The sequence below is a fragment of the Staurois parvus genome, unplaced genomic scaffold (assembly GCF_062004578.1).
Source record: "Staurois parvus isolate SC_StPar_1 unplaced genomic scaffold, SC_StPar_1.0 ptg000715l, whole genome shotgun sequence".
In the NCBI taxonomy this organism is placed as follows: domain Eukaryota; kingdom Metazoa; phylum Chordata; class Amphibia; order Anura; family Ranidae; genus Staurois; species Staurois parvus.
This window is the reverse complement of record NW_028318511.1, coordinates 8,770,214-8,787,864: the sequence shown is the minus strand read 5'-3', so window position 1 is coordinate 8,787,864 and position 17,651 is coordinate 8,770,214. Positions and strand designations below refer to the sequence as shown.

Genomic DNA, 17,651 nt, shown 5'->3' with positions numbered 1-17,651 from the left:
TATTCAGTTTTTTTTCTGTTCTGTTTTATTTTATTCTATTCCTTTCTATTCTATTCTATGAAGCAGCCTAAGTCGGAATCATCATCTTATTTCACTTTTATACCTTACATTCAATTGGAATCGATTTGAAAATAATGTATATACGAAACGCATTTTGAAAATGTATCATTTTAACATAACAAATAGGATGAAACAAAAGTATTAAATTAACAAACTAATCCAAAACAAAACACATTTTTTCCATTGTGCACATCTTCAATGACAGTGCTGAGTGCCTGAGAAAACAGTTGGCAAGAGGCAGCACTGTCAATTGGGAGGAAGAAAAGTGAGCTACATGCTTCCCTATACCCAAGAGAACTGAATTGATGAAGTCTGGACTTGGAACTTGTACAGGGTTCTTTTCCTTACTTCTGAAAGAGAACAGAGCATCGGGGAAATAAAGGGTAAAGAAGTATTAGTGACTGTGGGAGATGGCATTAAATAGAAGCAGTTAAATGGTCCTGCATAGGGTGCATGCTATACATTGTCCCTGTGAGCTTGTGTTTGGGTATATACAGTCAGTACAGGTTTACTTTTATTATAATAGGCAGAGAGGTAACAGATTGCAAACTGCTGACAAACAAGGTGCATGCATTCGGTCCTAGCTACCCCAACTCCATAGGCTGGCAATGAAGCCAGTGACAACTAAAGGCTAAATGAATATCACAATTATCATTTAAAGTCTTATGAGTAGTTGGAACCTTAGAAATGCCATAGACGGGGCAGATGTGTTTCCAGGAATGACAAGTGATAAGTCATTTCCATCACTCTACCTTGTGACTTGGCAAACAATGCAGAAGCGATAGAGAAATAAGCAAACACTTCCTTCTCGTTTCAATGAGAAAAGTAATGGGTGAGCCTCCATGCATGAGATGAAGGTTTCTGTGTGTTCTGACACCATAACAATCTAGTGACTCCAGGCATATTTTACAGCCTGGAGAGAGCTGATAGGTTGCACATACAGCAATCCATTCTCCCCGCCCCTGCTCCCCCTCCTGGCCACTGCATGTGCTTAGCAAAAATTACCCTTTTTTGGGAGCGGGGGTAGGGGTGTCTCAAAGCACCCCTCTAGTAATTATGGGCATGGGGGCTGCAAGTTCATGGCGCATGTAAAAACACCGGTTCAAGACTGGTCTTCACATTGAGTCATCTCTTTTTTTTAGTGCAGAGAATGTAAGATAGCATCTTTCCACTACAAACAGATGTTTGCACAAGTTGTCACTTGACAATGAGGAATGTACAGACAAATCTGGCTAGTCAAAAAAACTTTATAAATAGGGCAAATGCCTCCAGTAAATGTGAACTGATGACATTTGCCACTTTATTAATGTTCCGCAAAGTGAAGTGTTCAAGAGCAAGAAGTAAAAGAAAGAAAGAAACATTATTTATATAAAAACATGAATATATTAAACATCTGTCAAAGTCATCCACATAATTAATATAAATCAATTGATATACTGTCTGGTCATTTTCTTCCTTTTTTCTTTGACTACAAGTATTGGATGTGAAGAGTGATTGTTGAAGTTGGGCTTCCTGATCCATGAAGTTGCCTTGGCCTTTTGGCACCACCTACTGGTTCTTTGTGGCAATACAGATATAATGTAGTATAGTCAAATATAGTGTAGTCAAATAAGATTTGAAGGATAAGTTCACTTTTAGGAACACGTTGCATGTTCCACCCTTTTTTAGGGTGGAGCATGCAACATGCTCCTACTCCTGCAGCCACTGTCCGCTCCACTGCATCTAATGACAGCTAGCAAGGGATCTTCTCTCCCCGCTAGCTGTCACTATTTTTTAAAAGAGTTCTGTGAATTGGGGACTACAAGTACCAACAGCCTTTGAGGCTGTCGGCTTGTTGTTAATGACCTACTACGGCGCTGTTGAGTGCTGTGGTAATTCATTGTCTCTTCCTGTGAGTCTGTATCTGCCTGGCCGTACGAGGTACAAGCAAATGCACTGACAAGTCTGCAGGAGTCCTGCATGGCACCCATGATCTGCTGATCACAGGTGCAATGCTTTGCAGGCTCCAAGTAAAAAAATAAATAAATAAATGCACATTTTTTACCTCCAAAACAGTGTGTATTTTTTTTTTAAAGGTGAGCTTATCCTTTAAAAAACTGTCACAAGAGACATGCCAGGCAGCCATTGCTGACCTGCTTCTGAAAATGATAACTACCTGGCCGCCATGCTGATGTTTCAGATTTTAATACTTTTTGAGTTCTGATGAAGAAGCATGCAGAAGTGAAGTCAGAGTAAAGTTAAACCCTTTGATCTGCATTCTTGATCCTGTTAAGTGACACAGGCAGAATAGGATTTCAAGGGTCAACATGAAAGCCGGACAATAAGTATTTTAAAATGAAGATTATCAGCGACAGCCTTGAATTTACTCATGGTAGGTTTCCTAAGATATAAAAGAAATGTTTATATACATTGTTGAATTTTAGATTTGTATTGCTGACATATGAGGATAAGAAGCATATCAATGTCAATATGAAAAAAAACTTAATGAACCAGAGCAGTCTGCCTCCAAGTTCTTTTGATTTCTCCATATATCACATGTTGTGTTTTGGCTCTTCCTCAAGGTCTAGAGTTAAAAAGCATCCATTGTCACTAGATATTTGTCTATATATATATATATATACAGTCATGGCCGAAATTGTTGGCACCCTTGATATTTTTCCTGAAAATCAAGTATTTCACACAAAAAAGGTATTGCATTAACACATGTTTTGCTATACACATGTTTATTCCCTTTGTATGTATTGGAACAAATATAAAACAGAGGCAGAAAAGCAAATATGACATAATGTCACACAAAACCCCAAAAATGGGCTGGACAAAAGTATTGGCACCCTTAACTTAATATTTGGTTGCACACCCTTTGGAAAACATAACTGAAATCAGTCGCTTCCTATAACCATCAATAAGCTTCTGACACCTCTCACCCGGAATTTTGGACCACTCTTCCTTTGCAAACAGCTCCAGGTCTCTCTTATTGGAAGGACACCTTTTCCCAACAGCAATTTTAAGATCTCTCCACAGGTGTTCAATGGGATTTAGATCTGGGCTCATTGCTGGCCACTTCAGAACTCTCCAGCGCTTCTTTGCCATCCATTTCTGAGTGCTTTTTGACGTATGTTTGGGGTCATTGTCCTGCTGGAAGACCCAGGATCTTGGACGCAAACCCAGCTTTCTGACACTGGGCCCTACAGTGCGACCCAAAATCCTTTGGTAATCCTCAGATTTCATGATGCCTTGCACACAGTCAAGGCACCCAGTGCCAGAGGCAGCAAAACAACCCCAAAACATCATTGAACCTCCACCATATTTTACCGTAGGTACTGTGTTTTGTTCTTTGTAGGCCTCATTCCGTTTTCGGTAAACAGTAGAATGATGTGCTTTACCGAAAAGCTCTATCTTGGTCTCATCTGTCCACAAGACGTTTTCCCAGAAGGCTTTTGGCTTACTCAAGTACATTTTGGCAAACTGTAGTCTTGCTTTTTTATGTCTCTGTGTCAGCAGTGGGGTCCTCCTGGGTCTCCTGCCATAGCGTTTCATTTCATTTAAATGTCGACGGATAGTTCGCGCTGACACTGATGCTCCCTGAGCCTGCAGGACAGCTTGAATGTCTTTGGAACATGTTTGGGGCTGCTTATCCACCATCCGGACTATTCTGCGTTGCAATCTTTCATCAATTTTCCTCATCCGTCCACGACCAGGGAGATTAGCTACAGTGCCATGGGTTGCAAACTTCTTGATAATGTTGCGCACTGTGGACAAAGGCAAATCTAGTTCTCTGGAGATGGACTTGTAACCTTGAGATTGTTGATATTTTGCCACAATTTTGGTTCTCAGGTCCTCAGACAGTTCTCGTCTCCTCTTTCTGTTGTCCATGCTTAGTGTGGCACAGACAGACACACAATGCAAAGGTTAAGTGAACGTCTCTCCTTTTTATCTGCTTTCAGGTGTGATTTCTATATTGCCCACACCTGTTACTTGCCCCAGGTGAGTTTACAGGAGCATCACATGCTTGTAACATTCTTATTTATCCGCAGTTGTGAAAGGGTGCCAATACTTTTGTCCAGCCCATTTTTGGAGGTTTGTGTGACATTATGTCGAATTTGCTTTCTTTCCTCCCTTTTTTTGTTTTGTCCCAATACACACAAAGGGAATAAACATGTGTATAGCAAAACATGTGTTAATGCAATACGTTTCGTGAGAAATACATGATTTCCTGGAGAAATATCAAGGGTGCCAACAATTTCGGCCATGACTGTATATATATACTGTATATACTTTAACAAGATTTTATTGTCAGATCTGAGAATCATTTTGCCTTTGAAAACACTTTTCACAATTTTACTTCCCTATTCAGACATCAATCAGAGTGGGACTCTCAGTCAGTGACACATGTTGGCAGGGTAGGTAGTAACTACAGATCAAGGGGCCCCAGAACCAAATCCCCCTCGCCTCCCTCATTCCCACATAGCAGCTGTAAGTTTCTGCTGTGACAATACTACCATAAAGCATGCCTAAAACAGGACAAGCAGGAGAGCTGTCAGCATACGATCAGTAACTCCTCAACTCATCAGGTGTTTTTCTAGCAAGCAAGTGCTGAAGCAAGTAAACTAGTAGTCAGTAAAGTCAAGTAAAAAAAACAAGTTGTAGTAGCAACAATAACAGATTTAGCTAAGGAGGCACGCTGGGATATTTTCACAGCCTGAAAAAGACTGCATTAGGTGTACAGGGTAAATTTCAGAGTAAGAACAATAAATCTGTAACTTCTATAAATGCTAGTTTCTTGAATATTCTGATAATCCAGTAGTTTTAGTACTTTATATATCACTAACTTAAAACTAACATGCATGAATTAGGAACTCCTTTCTCTTTTCATTTGGTGCATGCGTTCTTTGACTCAGTGACTCTGAATCAGTCAGTAACTTGCATATTCTGAGCAAAGTCTGCAATAGCAGCCCCAATATTCCTTTAGTACAGGTTTCCTTCAAATGCTAATTCCTAAATGCAATAGCTTCTGGCAAGCAATAGAATTCATCTTGTAGTGGCCTGAGTACCTCAGAGTACATTTTGTTTGGTTTCTATGCGTTCTAACCTAGGCATTAGCACTTAAAGCAAAACTAAATACAGAATTGTTTTGTTTTAGTTTTGGATAAATGGAGGATTAGAACACCTGTCAGTTTTTTGGGGTTTTTTTTGCTGTCTGTGCCCCTGTTAGGGAGATTCTACCTCTCTTATTGTCCTGTTTACCATTTTCACTGAGCCCGGGTTCACATGTCTGCGGTGATTCGCACAGGAACCACACCGCATTCCTGTGCAAATTCTGTGCAGTGCAATTTCAACCGTACATTTTGTATGGCTCAAATCACACCACATCCACAACAAAAAGGTGCAGGACCCTTTTTTTTTGTCCACACTAGAATCGGATTGCATGGGTATTCACACCCATACGATCCAATTCTGTACATCGCACCGCATTTTGTGGACCGATTTCAGTGTGTTGCTAACTTAACATACACATCCACAGCGGTTCGCATGAACGGGTTGCGATTATGATGCGGTGCAGAATTCACATAGAAACCTCTACGAATTCCGCACCGCATCAGTGTGAACCCAGGCTCAGAGTACAAGTGAAAGAAAATCCTAAATTTTGGGTTGTCATCCGAACAGGAATAGAGAGGTAATTCTCCAATCGGGACACTAATTCTGGTGACAACCAGGGATTACCTTACTTTGGGATTTCCTCTCACTTCTTGTATTGGCTATGAGATAGGAAGTGAAGGGGGAGCTCCCCAAAGGTACATATATGACAGTCAAAATGGTTATAACCCTCCTTTAATTTATCCAAAGTGAGGGAAAAAAGTTTTTCCTTTAGTTTTACTTTTTTCTTAGTTCTACTGAGCCAGGGCCTCCAGGCCACATGTCTTTTGTGCTCAAAGCAGCTGCTGGCCAGGCACATTTGGTTCTGCCAACAGGGCTGCTGGATCACATATCCTCGGGGCTCAAAGCAGCTGGGCATCTCCAAGAGCCCACGTTGTCCAACTGGCTTCTCAACGGCCAGCTGGCCCATTCAGTTCCGCTGTCAGGGCCAGGCGGTGGAAAATATAGATCAGCTGACTGTGAAGGGGAAGGAGCTGGAGGAGACCCCATGGCTTGATGTGGGGATAGGTGTCACTGCTGCCACCTGCCGCAAACACCACAAGCCAGGGAGAGAAAGCAAGTGCAAACTGCTGTTAAAAAAATACATTTTGTGGGTTTAACTATTTGATGTACTGATATAGAGCTCTATGTCTGATGCTGGTTTGCTGCCTTCATTTTACCTTATGTTATCCTCTGTTTAGTATATGCAGTAACCTCTAGCAACCAGTCAGTGACAGGTAGTGATGTGCAGTAATCTCTAGCAAGCGATCAGTGAGTGGTAATGATGTGCAGTGACCTCTAGCAACCAATTAGTGAACTGTAAGGATGTGCAGTAACCACTAGCAACCAGTGAGTGGTAAGGATGTGCAGTAACCTCTAGCAACCAAATAGTGCATGGTAATGATGTACGGTGACCTCTAGCAACCAATCAGTGAGTGGTAATGATGTACAGTAACCTCAACCTCTAGCAACCATTCAGTGAGCTGTAAGGATGTGCAGTAAACTTTAGCAAGCAATCCTCATGCAGAAATGATGTGCTGTAACCTCTAGCAACCAATCATTGAGTGGTAATGATATGCTGTAACCTGGCAACCAATTGAAATCGCTGCCTGATCTGCTGCAGTAAACTGATTTTATTATTATTGCATATCTCAGAGTAGGTGGAGAGTGAAATTGCATGGGGGAGTTGGGAAAATGTTTTCCCGAGGTCCAATAATAACTACTTGCTGACCAGTCATGTCCCTGGTGCATCACAAAAAAAATGGGTTGCTCAGTCTAAAATACCTGGGCCTAGTTTTTGTTTCAGTTCGGGCCTGGGTTGTAGTGTCAAAATGATTATATGACCCATTTATACTGTTTTTTTTTTCATAGGCTGAAATGGTCCATGCAGATATTGAAAGTGCACTTGCTGACATAAAACATGGGAACAAAATTAGGCCACAGACACTCAAGTGAGTATAATTAATACTAAAGTGTTATGGTTGACCAGCCAATACTTGAGGCTCTGTTTCAGGTTATATGCTGCACATTATATACAGAGCAATGATGGTCAACTTTATGCCTATTTAGGAGTTTTAGCTTGCATGGTAGCCATGACCCAGTCATTATGTTTCCCATGCCTGTAATAGAAAAAGTGTAATTTATTAATATAGTGACCAGTCATCAATGTATATATATATAGTTAGTGACTACAAAGAAATCACATTTTTCTAATGTAAAGGATGGAGAGTCTCTGCAAAACAACACCAAGATGTGTTATATCTGGCAGTTGTTGACGTATTTTATACTGTATGTAGTATCTGATTGGCCAGAATTCTCAGCTAATTCAATACAGAGCTACACATGGATCAAACAACACTGTATCTGAATATAGATCAGGGGTGGACTGACCATTTGGAAACTCGGACACTGCCCAAGGGCCCAGGTCAGTAGGGGGCCCCATGAGATGCCCCTGGTACCTTTTTCATAGGCTTTTTTGAGTTTGGGCAAGGACACAGGGGCCCCATGATCCCCCATTGCCCGGGGGCCCCATGAGTTGTCAGTCCACCCCTGATATAGATCATAGAGGTTCCTTTTTACCTTGCTTTTAGATGCTACACACTGGGAGAGGAGTACAGGCAGCGTACTTTGGGGAGATTAGAGTTACACTCTGGGAACCCAGAACAAATGTCAAATTAAGGAAAATGTCTGAATGATTTATTCCTTTGCATAGACAGCAAATCAAGAAGATCACAGGAAGAGCCACACTATTATGAAAAATGACATGTTAGTGGTGCATTGTATTCTCAATTTCTATATGATAAAATCTATTAGACTGGCCCTCAGATGGGTATATTGCACATATACACTGAGTTTTTTCATGTCCTTATACCAGCATTAGAGCTACTTTGTGGTTACACCCTTCTTGGGTATATCATAAGCAAAAAAAACTTAGACTTTAGTTGATAAGAGAGTTATAAAGCTTAGGAACAGTGACTATGTCACATAGTACAAGGTTGATATTTATTACATATACTTGTAAGGACAGAAGTAAGTCAAACATGAAAAATATATTTGCAGAAAACATATTTTTTGCTTCAAAGTTACAGCTCTATCTACAGGGTCTGCTGATAGAAGCTGCAATTTTCTAATTCTTTTGACATATACATTGCACTGCTTATATTTGAGGCTTGTCACACATGCATTTCACTTTGTTATAGGCTCCTGCATCCCACAGTTCTAGTGGATTGTAATAGTATAAAAAAAATGCACAGATCATGCCATGGTAGAGATATATATAAAGTATGCCTTTTAGGGGCATACCCACAGTAAGATGACATGAGTGGTTTGTCTAAGACAGCTCCCTGTATTAGGCATCAATGACGCAGGACCTCTTTTAATAACCAGTTGACTTTAGAACAGCTGAATTGTTAGGCTCCATTTACCCCTGAGCATTTTGTGACTTACAGCTCCAAAACTCTCAACATCCAAATCCTATGTATTTCAACGGATACTGTTCACATATGAGCTCTCAGATGCCTTGAGTTCGACACCTGACACTCCAAAAGCTACATGAGTACATGGTACATTTGTGTCAGAATTGGACATTTTTGACCCCATAGACTTCAGTGGGAATGCCTGTAGTGACCAGGGGCGGACTGACCATTTGGAAATTCAGACACTGCCCAAGGGCCCCGGGGTCAGTAGGGGGCCCCATGAGATGCCCCTGGTACCTTTTTTCATAGGCTTTTTTGAGTTTGGGCAAGGACACAGGGGCCCCATGATCCCCTATTGCCCGGGGGCCCCATGAGTTGTCAGTCCGCCCCTGGTAGTAACCCATGGTTTGGAAGCAGTAAGGAAGAGTTAGAACATTCTACGTACTTTCTGTTTGTTTCACAGGTATTAACCTGTCAACTCTAACTATCAACCAAGCCCTAAAATTAACTCTAGCCCTACCCAACTCCCACGTTATTACAAAAATATATTGGTCTCATAAAGGTATTGCACACACAGGAACTAGCTGATTAAGGCTGGGTATACACGTTCAGTTTTTTTTTTTCTTTCAATCTTCTTTATTGAAGAAATATGCATCAAGATACAGCAGGAAATACAGCAATCAGAACCCTGGCAGAAATTGTCATAGCCAATGGAAGGGTAACAAAAAGCACAGCCTAGTGAAGTTAACTTGTTTAACTTAAGAGCCATTCATGGCCTCACAGGGCAAAATCTAGGCAAATCATTTTATATTTTCCTTTACAAAAGTAACCTATAGGTCGCAAAGACCATCTTAAAAATGCTAAACACTTATCGAATAGAATAGCAGAGTTCACAAACGTTTCGATATGCAGGGCAGTGCCCTGATTATGAAGAATAGAGAGAACAAATAACCAAAGTAAAGGAGGAAGGAAGGAAAGTGAAGGAAGAACAAAAAGAGAGAAACCCAGGAAGAGAGGGGCAGTGCAGAGCTTCGGTGGGATCAAGCGCCGCATAGCCCAAGCCATTAGAGTACAATGTGTAAGGTTTTTTTTTTCTTCAACTAGTGGGTGGAACAAAAAAATGGACAGATCACCACATCAACACAACAATTCGTGATGCAGGGATCTCTCCAGCTGAGCTATTCTATTCTGACAACGGGGATTTCCTCCCGCCAGAATACACTGGTCAGCACTTGATTGAATGCTGGTTTTCCAGCATGACTGTTTGACAGAAACCAGTCTTTAGACCGGATTCTGTTGAACAGACATCAGTACACATGTACCTAAAGTCAGCAGGTTCTTGCTGAACAGTCATATTTTGGTACGTGTGTACCGGGCATCAGTCTTTCCAAATAACCAGTAAATCTGGCCATAGACGTAAAATGCTAGTCATTAGTGCATGTACACTCTTGCTACCCTCAGACCAGACTGTCAGCAGAATTCCTGCCCATCTCCGTCTGTTTCTTAGTAGGCACATGCACTTTGCCTTCCCCACCCAACAAAACTATGCTCAGCCCTGAGTGACCACTTGGGTTCCTTGGGCCTGGTTACGTATAGTAAAGCAACAGAAACTGATACAGGTTTTGCAATTTATTGAATTGCTAAAACCCCTAACTTTTAACAATGATCAGGTAGTGTGGTCAGCGTACTACTACTAACACACAATCTCTCAGATCAGGTAATTTCCTCACATCTATGGGCAACTAAAGGCTCCAAGAGGGCTCCATTATGATGCATAATGTGACAGGGGCTCCATAAGTATAATAATGTTTGTACCAATAAACATACAGTTGCAAGAAAAAGTATGTGAACCCCTTGGGATTACGTGGAGTTTTGCATGAATTGGGCATAAAATGTGCTCTGAACGTCATCTAAGTCACAACAGTAGAAGAACACAGTCTGCTGAACATAATACTACACAAATATTAGATGTTGCCATGGTTTAATTGCACATAACATGTAAACATTCACAGTGCAGGGAGGAAAAAGTATGTGAGGCCCTAGCTTAATGACTTCTCCCAGAGCTAATTGGAGCCAGGAGTGAGCCAACCTTGACTCCAATCAGTGTGATGATATTGGTTGTGTTGCTGACAGCTATCCTGCCCTTAAAAAACACACACCTGTTTTGGGTTTACTGGTTTCAAGAAGCACTGTCTGATGTGAACCATGCCTCGCAGAAAAGAGCTCTCAGAAGACCTACGATCAAGAATTGTTGACTTGCATGAAGCTGGAAAGGGTTAGAAAAGTATCTCCAAAAGCCTTGATGTTCATGTGTCCACGGTAAGACATATTGTCTACAAATGGAGAAAGTTTAGCACTGTTGCTACTCTCCCTAGGCGTGGTCGTCCTGTAAAAATGATTGCAAGAGCACAGCGCAGAATGCTGCATGAGGTAAAGAAGAATCCCAGAGTGTCAGCTAAAGACCTACAGAAATCTCTGGCACATGCTAACATTTTTGTTGACACATCTACAATAAGGAAAACATTAAACAAGAATGGAGTACATGGGAGGACACCATGGAGGAAGCCATTGCTGTCCAAAAAGAATATTGCAGCACGTTTGAAGTTTGCAAAAGAACACCTGGATGTTCCACAGCATTACTGACAAAATATACTGTGGACAGATGAAACCAAGATTGAGTTGTTTGGGAAGAACACACAACACTATGTGTGGAGAAAAAAAGGCACAGCACACCAACATCAAAACCTCATCCCCACTGTAAAACATGGCAGAGGGAGCATCATGGTTTGGGGCTGCTTTGCTGCCTCAGGGCCTGGACGGATCGTTGTCATTGATGGGAAAATGAATTCCAGAGTTTATCAAGACATTTTGCAGGAAAATGTACGGCCTACTGAAGCTCCGCAGAGGATGGGTGATGCAACAGGGCAATGACCCAAAGCATACAAGTAATTCAACAAAACAATGGCTGCAACAGCACAGAATACACCTTCTGGAGTGGCCCAGTCAGAGTCCTGACCTCAACCCGATTCAAATGCTGTGGCATGACCTTAGAGAGCGATTCACACCAAACATCCCAAGAATATTGCTACACTGAAACAGTTTTGTGAAGAGGAGTGGTCCAAAATTACTCCAGATCGTTGTGCAGGTCTGATCTGCAACTACAGGAAACGTTTGGTTGAGGTTATTGCTGCCAAAGGAGGGTCAACCAGTTATTAGGTCCAAAGGTTCACATACTTTTTCCTCCCTGCACTGTGAATGTTTACATGTTATGTGCAATTAAACCATGGCAACATCTAATGTTTGTGTAGTTTTATGTTCAGCAGACTGTGTTTTTCTATTGTTGTGGCTTAGATGACGTTCAGAGCACATTTTATGCCTAATTCATGCAAAACTCCACGTAATCCCAAGGGGTTCACATACTTTTTCTTGCAACTGTACACTATATTGCCAATAGCATTGGGACGCCTGCCTTTACACACACACTTTAATGACATCCCAGTCTTAGTCCGTAGGGCTCAACATTGAGTTGGCCCACCCTTTGCAGCTATAACAGCTTCATTTCTTCTGGGAAGGCTGTCCTAAAGGTTAGGAGCATGTCTATGGGAATTTTTGGCCATTCTTCCAGAAGTGCATTTGTGAGGTCAGGCACTGATGTTGGATAAGAAGGCCTGGCTTGCAGTCTCCACTCTAATTCTAAAAGTGTTCTAGTGGGGTGAGGTGCAGCAGTCAAGTTCATCCACCCCAAACTCACTCGTCTATGTCTTTATGGACCTTGCTTTGTGCACTGGTGTGCAGTCATGTTGGAACAGGAAGGGGCCATCCTCAAACTGTTCCAACACAATAGGGAGCATGAAATTGTCCAAAATGTCTTGGTATGCTGAGTTCCCTTCACTGGAGCTAAGGGGCCAAGCCCAATCCCTGACAAACAACCCCTCCACCAAACTTTACGCTTGGCACAATGCAGTCAGGCAAGTACCATTCTCCTGCCAGCCCCCAAACCCAGAGTGCCAGAGAAACGTGATTTGTCACTCCAGAGAACACGTCTCCACTGCTCTAGAGTCCAGTGGTGGCGTGCTTTACACCACTGCATTTAAAGCTTTGCATTGCACTTGGTGATGCAAGGCTTGGACGCAGCTGCTCGGCCATGGAAACCCATTTCATGAAGCTCTCTATGCACTGCTGTTGTGCTAATCTGAAGGCCACATGAAGTTTGGAGATCTTTAGCTATTGACTCTGCAGACAGTTGACTGCTTATGCGCACTGTGTGCTTCAGCATGCGCTGACTCCGCTATGTCATCTTACGTGGCCTACCACTTCGTTGCTGAGTTGCTGTTGTTCCCAGTTGCTTCCACTTTGTTATAATACCACTAACAGTTGACCGTGGAATATTTATCAGCAATAAATTTCACGGATGGACTTATTGCACTGGTGGCAACCTATTACGGTACCACACTTCTGAGAGTGACCCATTCTTTCACAAATGTTTGTAGAAGCAGTCTGCATGCCTAGGTGCTTGATTTTATATACCTGTGGCCATGGAGGTGATTGGAACACCTAAATCCAATGATTTGGAGGGGTGTCCCAATACATTTGGCAATATAGTGTATATATAGCACATACTGGGAGGTACTTCATTCATACTGGAAAGCTCTGATTCTATTAAGTTGTCCTTGGTGGCCACAGGATAAATGCCTTTTTGTTCCTTTCTTATGTGGTTCTGTGAAACAACAATATATCTTTGTGACTGCTATGAATTTGTTATTTCTGATTGTAGAATTAACCAGGAGCAAATCAAGCAAAGAGAATCAATCCTGCCACCCTCCACTGCCCCCAAACCAGCCTACAGAGATAACAAAAATCGTGTGATGTCACCAGCTGCAGCCAATGAGATTGGTAAAATATAATTTACAATCTTCAAACTCTTAAAGCTGAACTCCATCCATATACTGTATATCGTAAAAATACCAATTTTATATGCCTATGGATCTTTAATGTATTAAAATGTGTTATATTTATTTTTAATGCAACTAGTATAAATACCTGAACAGCAAATTTCAGCAACTTTTAAACCCTTGTACAGCAATAGTTATACTAGGAAATGGAGAGGCAGCACTAGCAGCTAATCAGGTGTCCTGCATTCACATGTGCTGAAAAGGAGCATTCTGACAGAAGTAGGAAGAAGAGATGGCCTCATGTATTTGTTGCTGCTCTTCCACTGTCCAATCATATGCCAGGAAGGGAGGTGACCAAAATGTGTTGCTTAAATGCAGCAGAGAAATGTCAGGTCACCGAGATGGCTGTGTATCAGGGCTGTATAAATCCCATGACTGAATGGTCAAAATAAACAAAACATGCAAGAAAATCAGCTCCTAGACATCTGTGTACTTATTTGTTTGCCTAGAGTTTGGCTTTAAATGGCCATGTATGTTGCAATCTGATTGTACAATTTAATTTACCATTACCAACAATAATGTAGCACACGGACCTAACAATTTGAATATACACTGAATGCATTCTGATCCAGGTAGTCCATTGTAAAGCCTAGTTGTTGGTAAATCTAAATTAGTTTGTACAGAGATTGAATAAATACATTGTAATGTTTATCAATGGCTGAGTAAGTCTCAAAAACAACTGAAGAGTACATTTAGAATGTCAAAAAGCAACTAATCTGGTTTCTCTTCACAGAAATCAGATAACCGAAAAGTATATTCTGATATATTTTTCTCCTCACCATATTGAACATGCTTGATTATTCTATTAAGCCCCTGTTCACATCAGGTGCGATTTGGCATGCGATTTACATGCATCGCAACTCGTATGCCACGTCACACCCTATTGTCCGCTATTAGAGCAGTCATATCGTTGCAGTTCCGACTTGGTCAGAGCCGCACCTATTATTAAAGTAGTGCATGCACTACTTTTGTTGCGATTTGCGTAGACATCTGTGTCAGATGTCTTGCAAATCGCAATGAAATTGGCAGGTCACCCGATTTTAAAATCGTGCGACTTCACTGTAAGTCGCACGATTTCAAAATCGGCTTTGATGTGACCGCTGGGTAAAGTAAAAGTGTAGTACCTTTTTTTCTGTTGCTCATAAATTTTCGGGCTAATTTCGTGAGGTCTGTGACATGCAAAAATATGCAATAAATAAGAACTGTTTCATATGCCTAACAGAGTATCTACAGCTTTTTATTTTCTAGATGGTAGCATATATTTTTTTTTTGCTTTCATTGGCAGAGTTTGATCGAAGAAGTAACATCTCCCAGGAGCAAGAGGAATCCAGGGAAGCGCTAGCAAAAAAAATTGAAAGAGAAACAGTAAGCGACACTACAACTTTATTGCGTGGTTATCAATAAATATTTGAAAATGATAATAAGATGCTGATGGGCAGTACAACCATTTTTCCCTTTTCCTAAAAAAAGAGCATCTCAAACGTTCTAAAGTAGGCTATAGACATATAGGGATACAATTAAAAAGCAGTAGTATACAGTCATGGCGAGTCATGTCTATTTATTTTGTTTGTATTGGTGTGGCACAAAAAAGTGGAGAAACAAAAAGCCAAATCTGACACATTCCATGCAAAACCCCACAAATGGACTGAACAAAATTATTGGCACCTACTCAAAATTGTAAGAAATACTTGCATTCCAAGTTTGAGATGCTCCAGTAATTTGTAATTAAACTCACCTGTATCAATTAACAGGTGCTGACAATATAGAAATCACACCAGAAACCAGTTAAAATGGTGAAAAATTGATTCAACCTTTCTGTTGTGTGTGTCTGTGTGCCGCATGGAGCATGGAGATGAGAAAGAGCAGCAAAGAATTGTCTGAGGATTTGAGAACAAAAATTGTTGAAAAGCATGGACAATCTCAAGGTTACAAGTCCATCTTCAGAGATCTTAATGTTCCTGTGTCCACTGTGTGCAACATTGTGAAGAAGTTTACAGCCCATGGCACTGTAGCTAATCTCCCTGGATGTGGACAAAAGAGAAAAAATTATCAAATATTGCAACAAAGGATTGTTTGAATGGTGGATAAAGAACCTTGATCAATTTCCAGGCCAATTCAAGCTGACCTTCAGGCACAGGGTACAACTGTGTCAGCTTGCACTATATGTCACCATCCGAATGAAAAGAGACTCTATGGTAGGAGACCCAGGAGAACCCCACTGCTGACAAAGAAACATAAAAAAGACTGACTGGAGTTTGCCAAAACTTACCCGAGGAAGCCAAAATCCTTTGGTAAGAACGTGCTGTGGACAGACTAAACAAAATTACAGTTTTTTGGTAAAGCCCTTCATTTTACTCAGAAAAAGAAATGAGGCCTTTCAAGAAAAGAATACAGTCACACATGGTAGAGATTCACTGATGTTTTGGAGTTGTATTGCTGCTTCAGGCACTGGATGTCTTGACTGTGTGCATGGCATTATGAAATCTGTAGACTTCTAAAGAATTCTGGGGTGCAGTGTAGGGCCCAGTGTCAAAAAGTTGGGTCTCCGTCAGAGGTCATGGGTCTTACAACAGGACAATGACCCAAAGTACATGTCAAAAAGCATCCAGAAATGGTTTAAGACAAAGCACTGAAGAGTACTGAACTGGCCAGCAATGAGTCTAGAACTCAATCCCACAGCACAGCTGTGGAAAGATCTCAAAACAGCAGTTGGGAAAAGGAACCCTTCCAATCTGAGAGACCTGGAGCAGTTGGCATAAGAAGAGTAGTCCAAAATTTCAGTAGAGAGGTGTAAGAAACTCATTGCTGGTTACAGGAAGCGAATGATTTCTGTTATTTTTTCCAAAGGATGTGCTACGAAATATTAAATTGAGGTGCCAGTAATTTTGTCCATTTTTTGGGTTTTGCTTGGAATGTGTCAGATTTTGCTGTTTGTTTCTCCACTTTTTTTGTGTCATACCTATACAAACAAAAGAAGTAAACATGAGAATACCTAAACATTTGTAAATGCAACAATTTTCTGGGCGAAATTGGTGCATTATCTGATACAATGCAGGGGTGCCAATATTTTTGGCCATAACTGTACATTGAAACATAGCAAAAATAATATCACAGAAAGTTCAACTTTTGTTATGTTTCTCGTTAAACATTATTTTTTGAAAAAAATTACAATAAAGAATGGTTTAAAAAGCAGTAGTATGGGTTTACTGTAGGTATTCTGCTGTGTGCTCTCTGCAGAGTTAAACAGACAGAACCCCATGTGACACTGAAAGCTCCACACTGCTGCCTGCTTTTAGTGAATACCATTTAAATGCAGCTGTAAGATGGAATATACACTGATAATGGCCTCTCTCCTATAGATATTGGTCTCTCCCTCACATTATTTAATTTTGTATTTAATATGTACAGAGATTATAATAGCAATTCTATTTTTATATTATTAGAAAGGTAAATATGAAATATGAATGGTTCATAAGCTAATGTTCCATATTTTCATCAGGCTGACTTGCTGCTTTGCTGGGAATGGCTGATTTTGTTAATAGACCTCAGTAGAAAGCATAGTTGAATGGGATGGAATATGCCCTAACTGCTCTACACACGTAGATCCATCTGGATTTTCAATCCAGGTTACTCAGCAAAATGTATGTCATGATTGCACATCTATTAAATGTTTATTTGTTATTTTATTATTTATAAAAAATAGTATATATATATATACATTTATACAAAATATATATATAAATATACAATATGCAGTGTGTGTGTATGTGTATATATATATATATATATATATATATATATATATAAAATACTTCAGTTTATATACTTGTAAACATTCAAATACTGTATAGATGTAGATGAACAAACTTATCTTTCTTTTGACAGACTGTCGTATGATGTGCAGGGGAGCAAGTATATGTGCTTTATCAGTATAGTGTCACTCTTATTCAGGAACTTTACCTGTTCGTTAGGTTGGATATAGACTTTTGCCCTCAGTTTTACCAGCTGAGGGTGCCAGCTCATTCATAACCTCCTAAGATGTCACTTGATCCTGTGTGTCACCATCCTTTAATGTGTATATATAATGTGA

The 17,651-nt window shown here is 40.6% G+C and overlaps 1 protein-coding gene across 3 annotated transcripts in view; it reads left to right on the top strand.

Moving 5' to 3' along the window:
• The window catches only part of EPS8L2 (EPS8 signaling adaptor L2), a 219,546-nt gene that overhangs the window by 169,545 nt on the left and 32,350 nt on the right, over positions 1-17,651 (top strand). For all 3 annotated transcript variants that reach the window (XM_089653578.1, XM_089653576.1, XM_089653577.1), the window contains 3 exons: positions 7,066-7,145; positions 13,384-13,502; positions 14,847-14,926. In XM_089653578.1, coding sequence (XP_089509704.1) covers positions 7,066-7,145; positions 13,384-13,502; positions 14,847-14,926 — 279 coding nt within the window. The remainder of the gene's footprint in view (positions 1-7,065; positions 7,146-13,383; positions 13,503-14,846; positions 14,927-17,651) is intronic.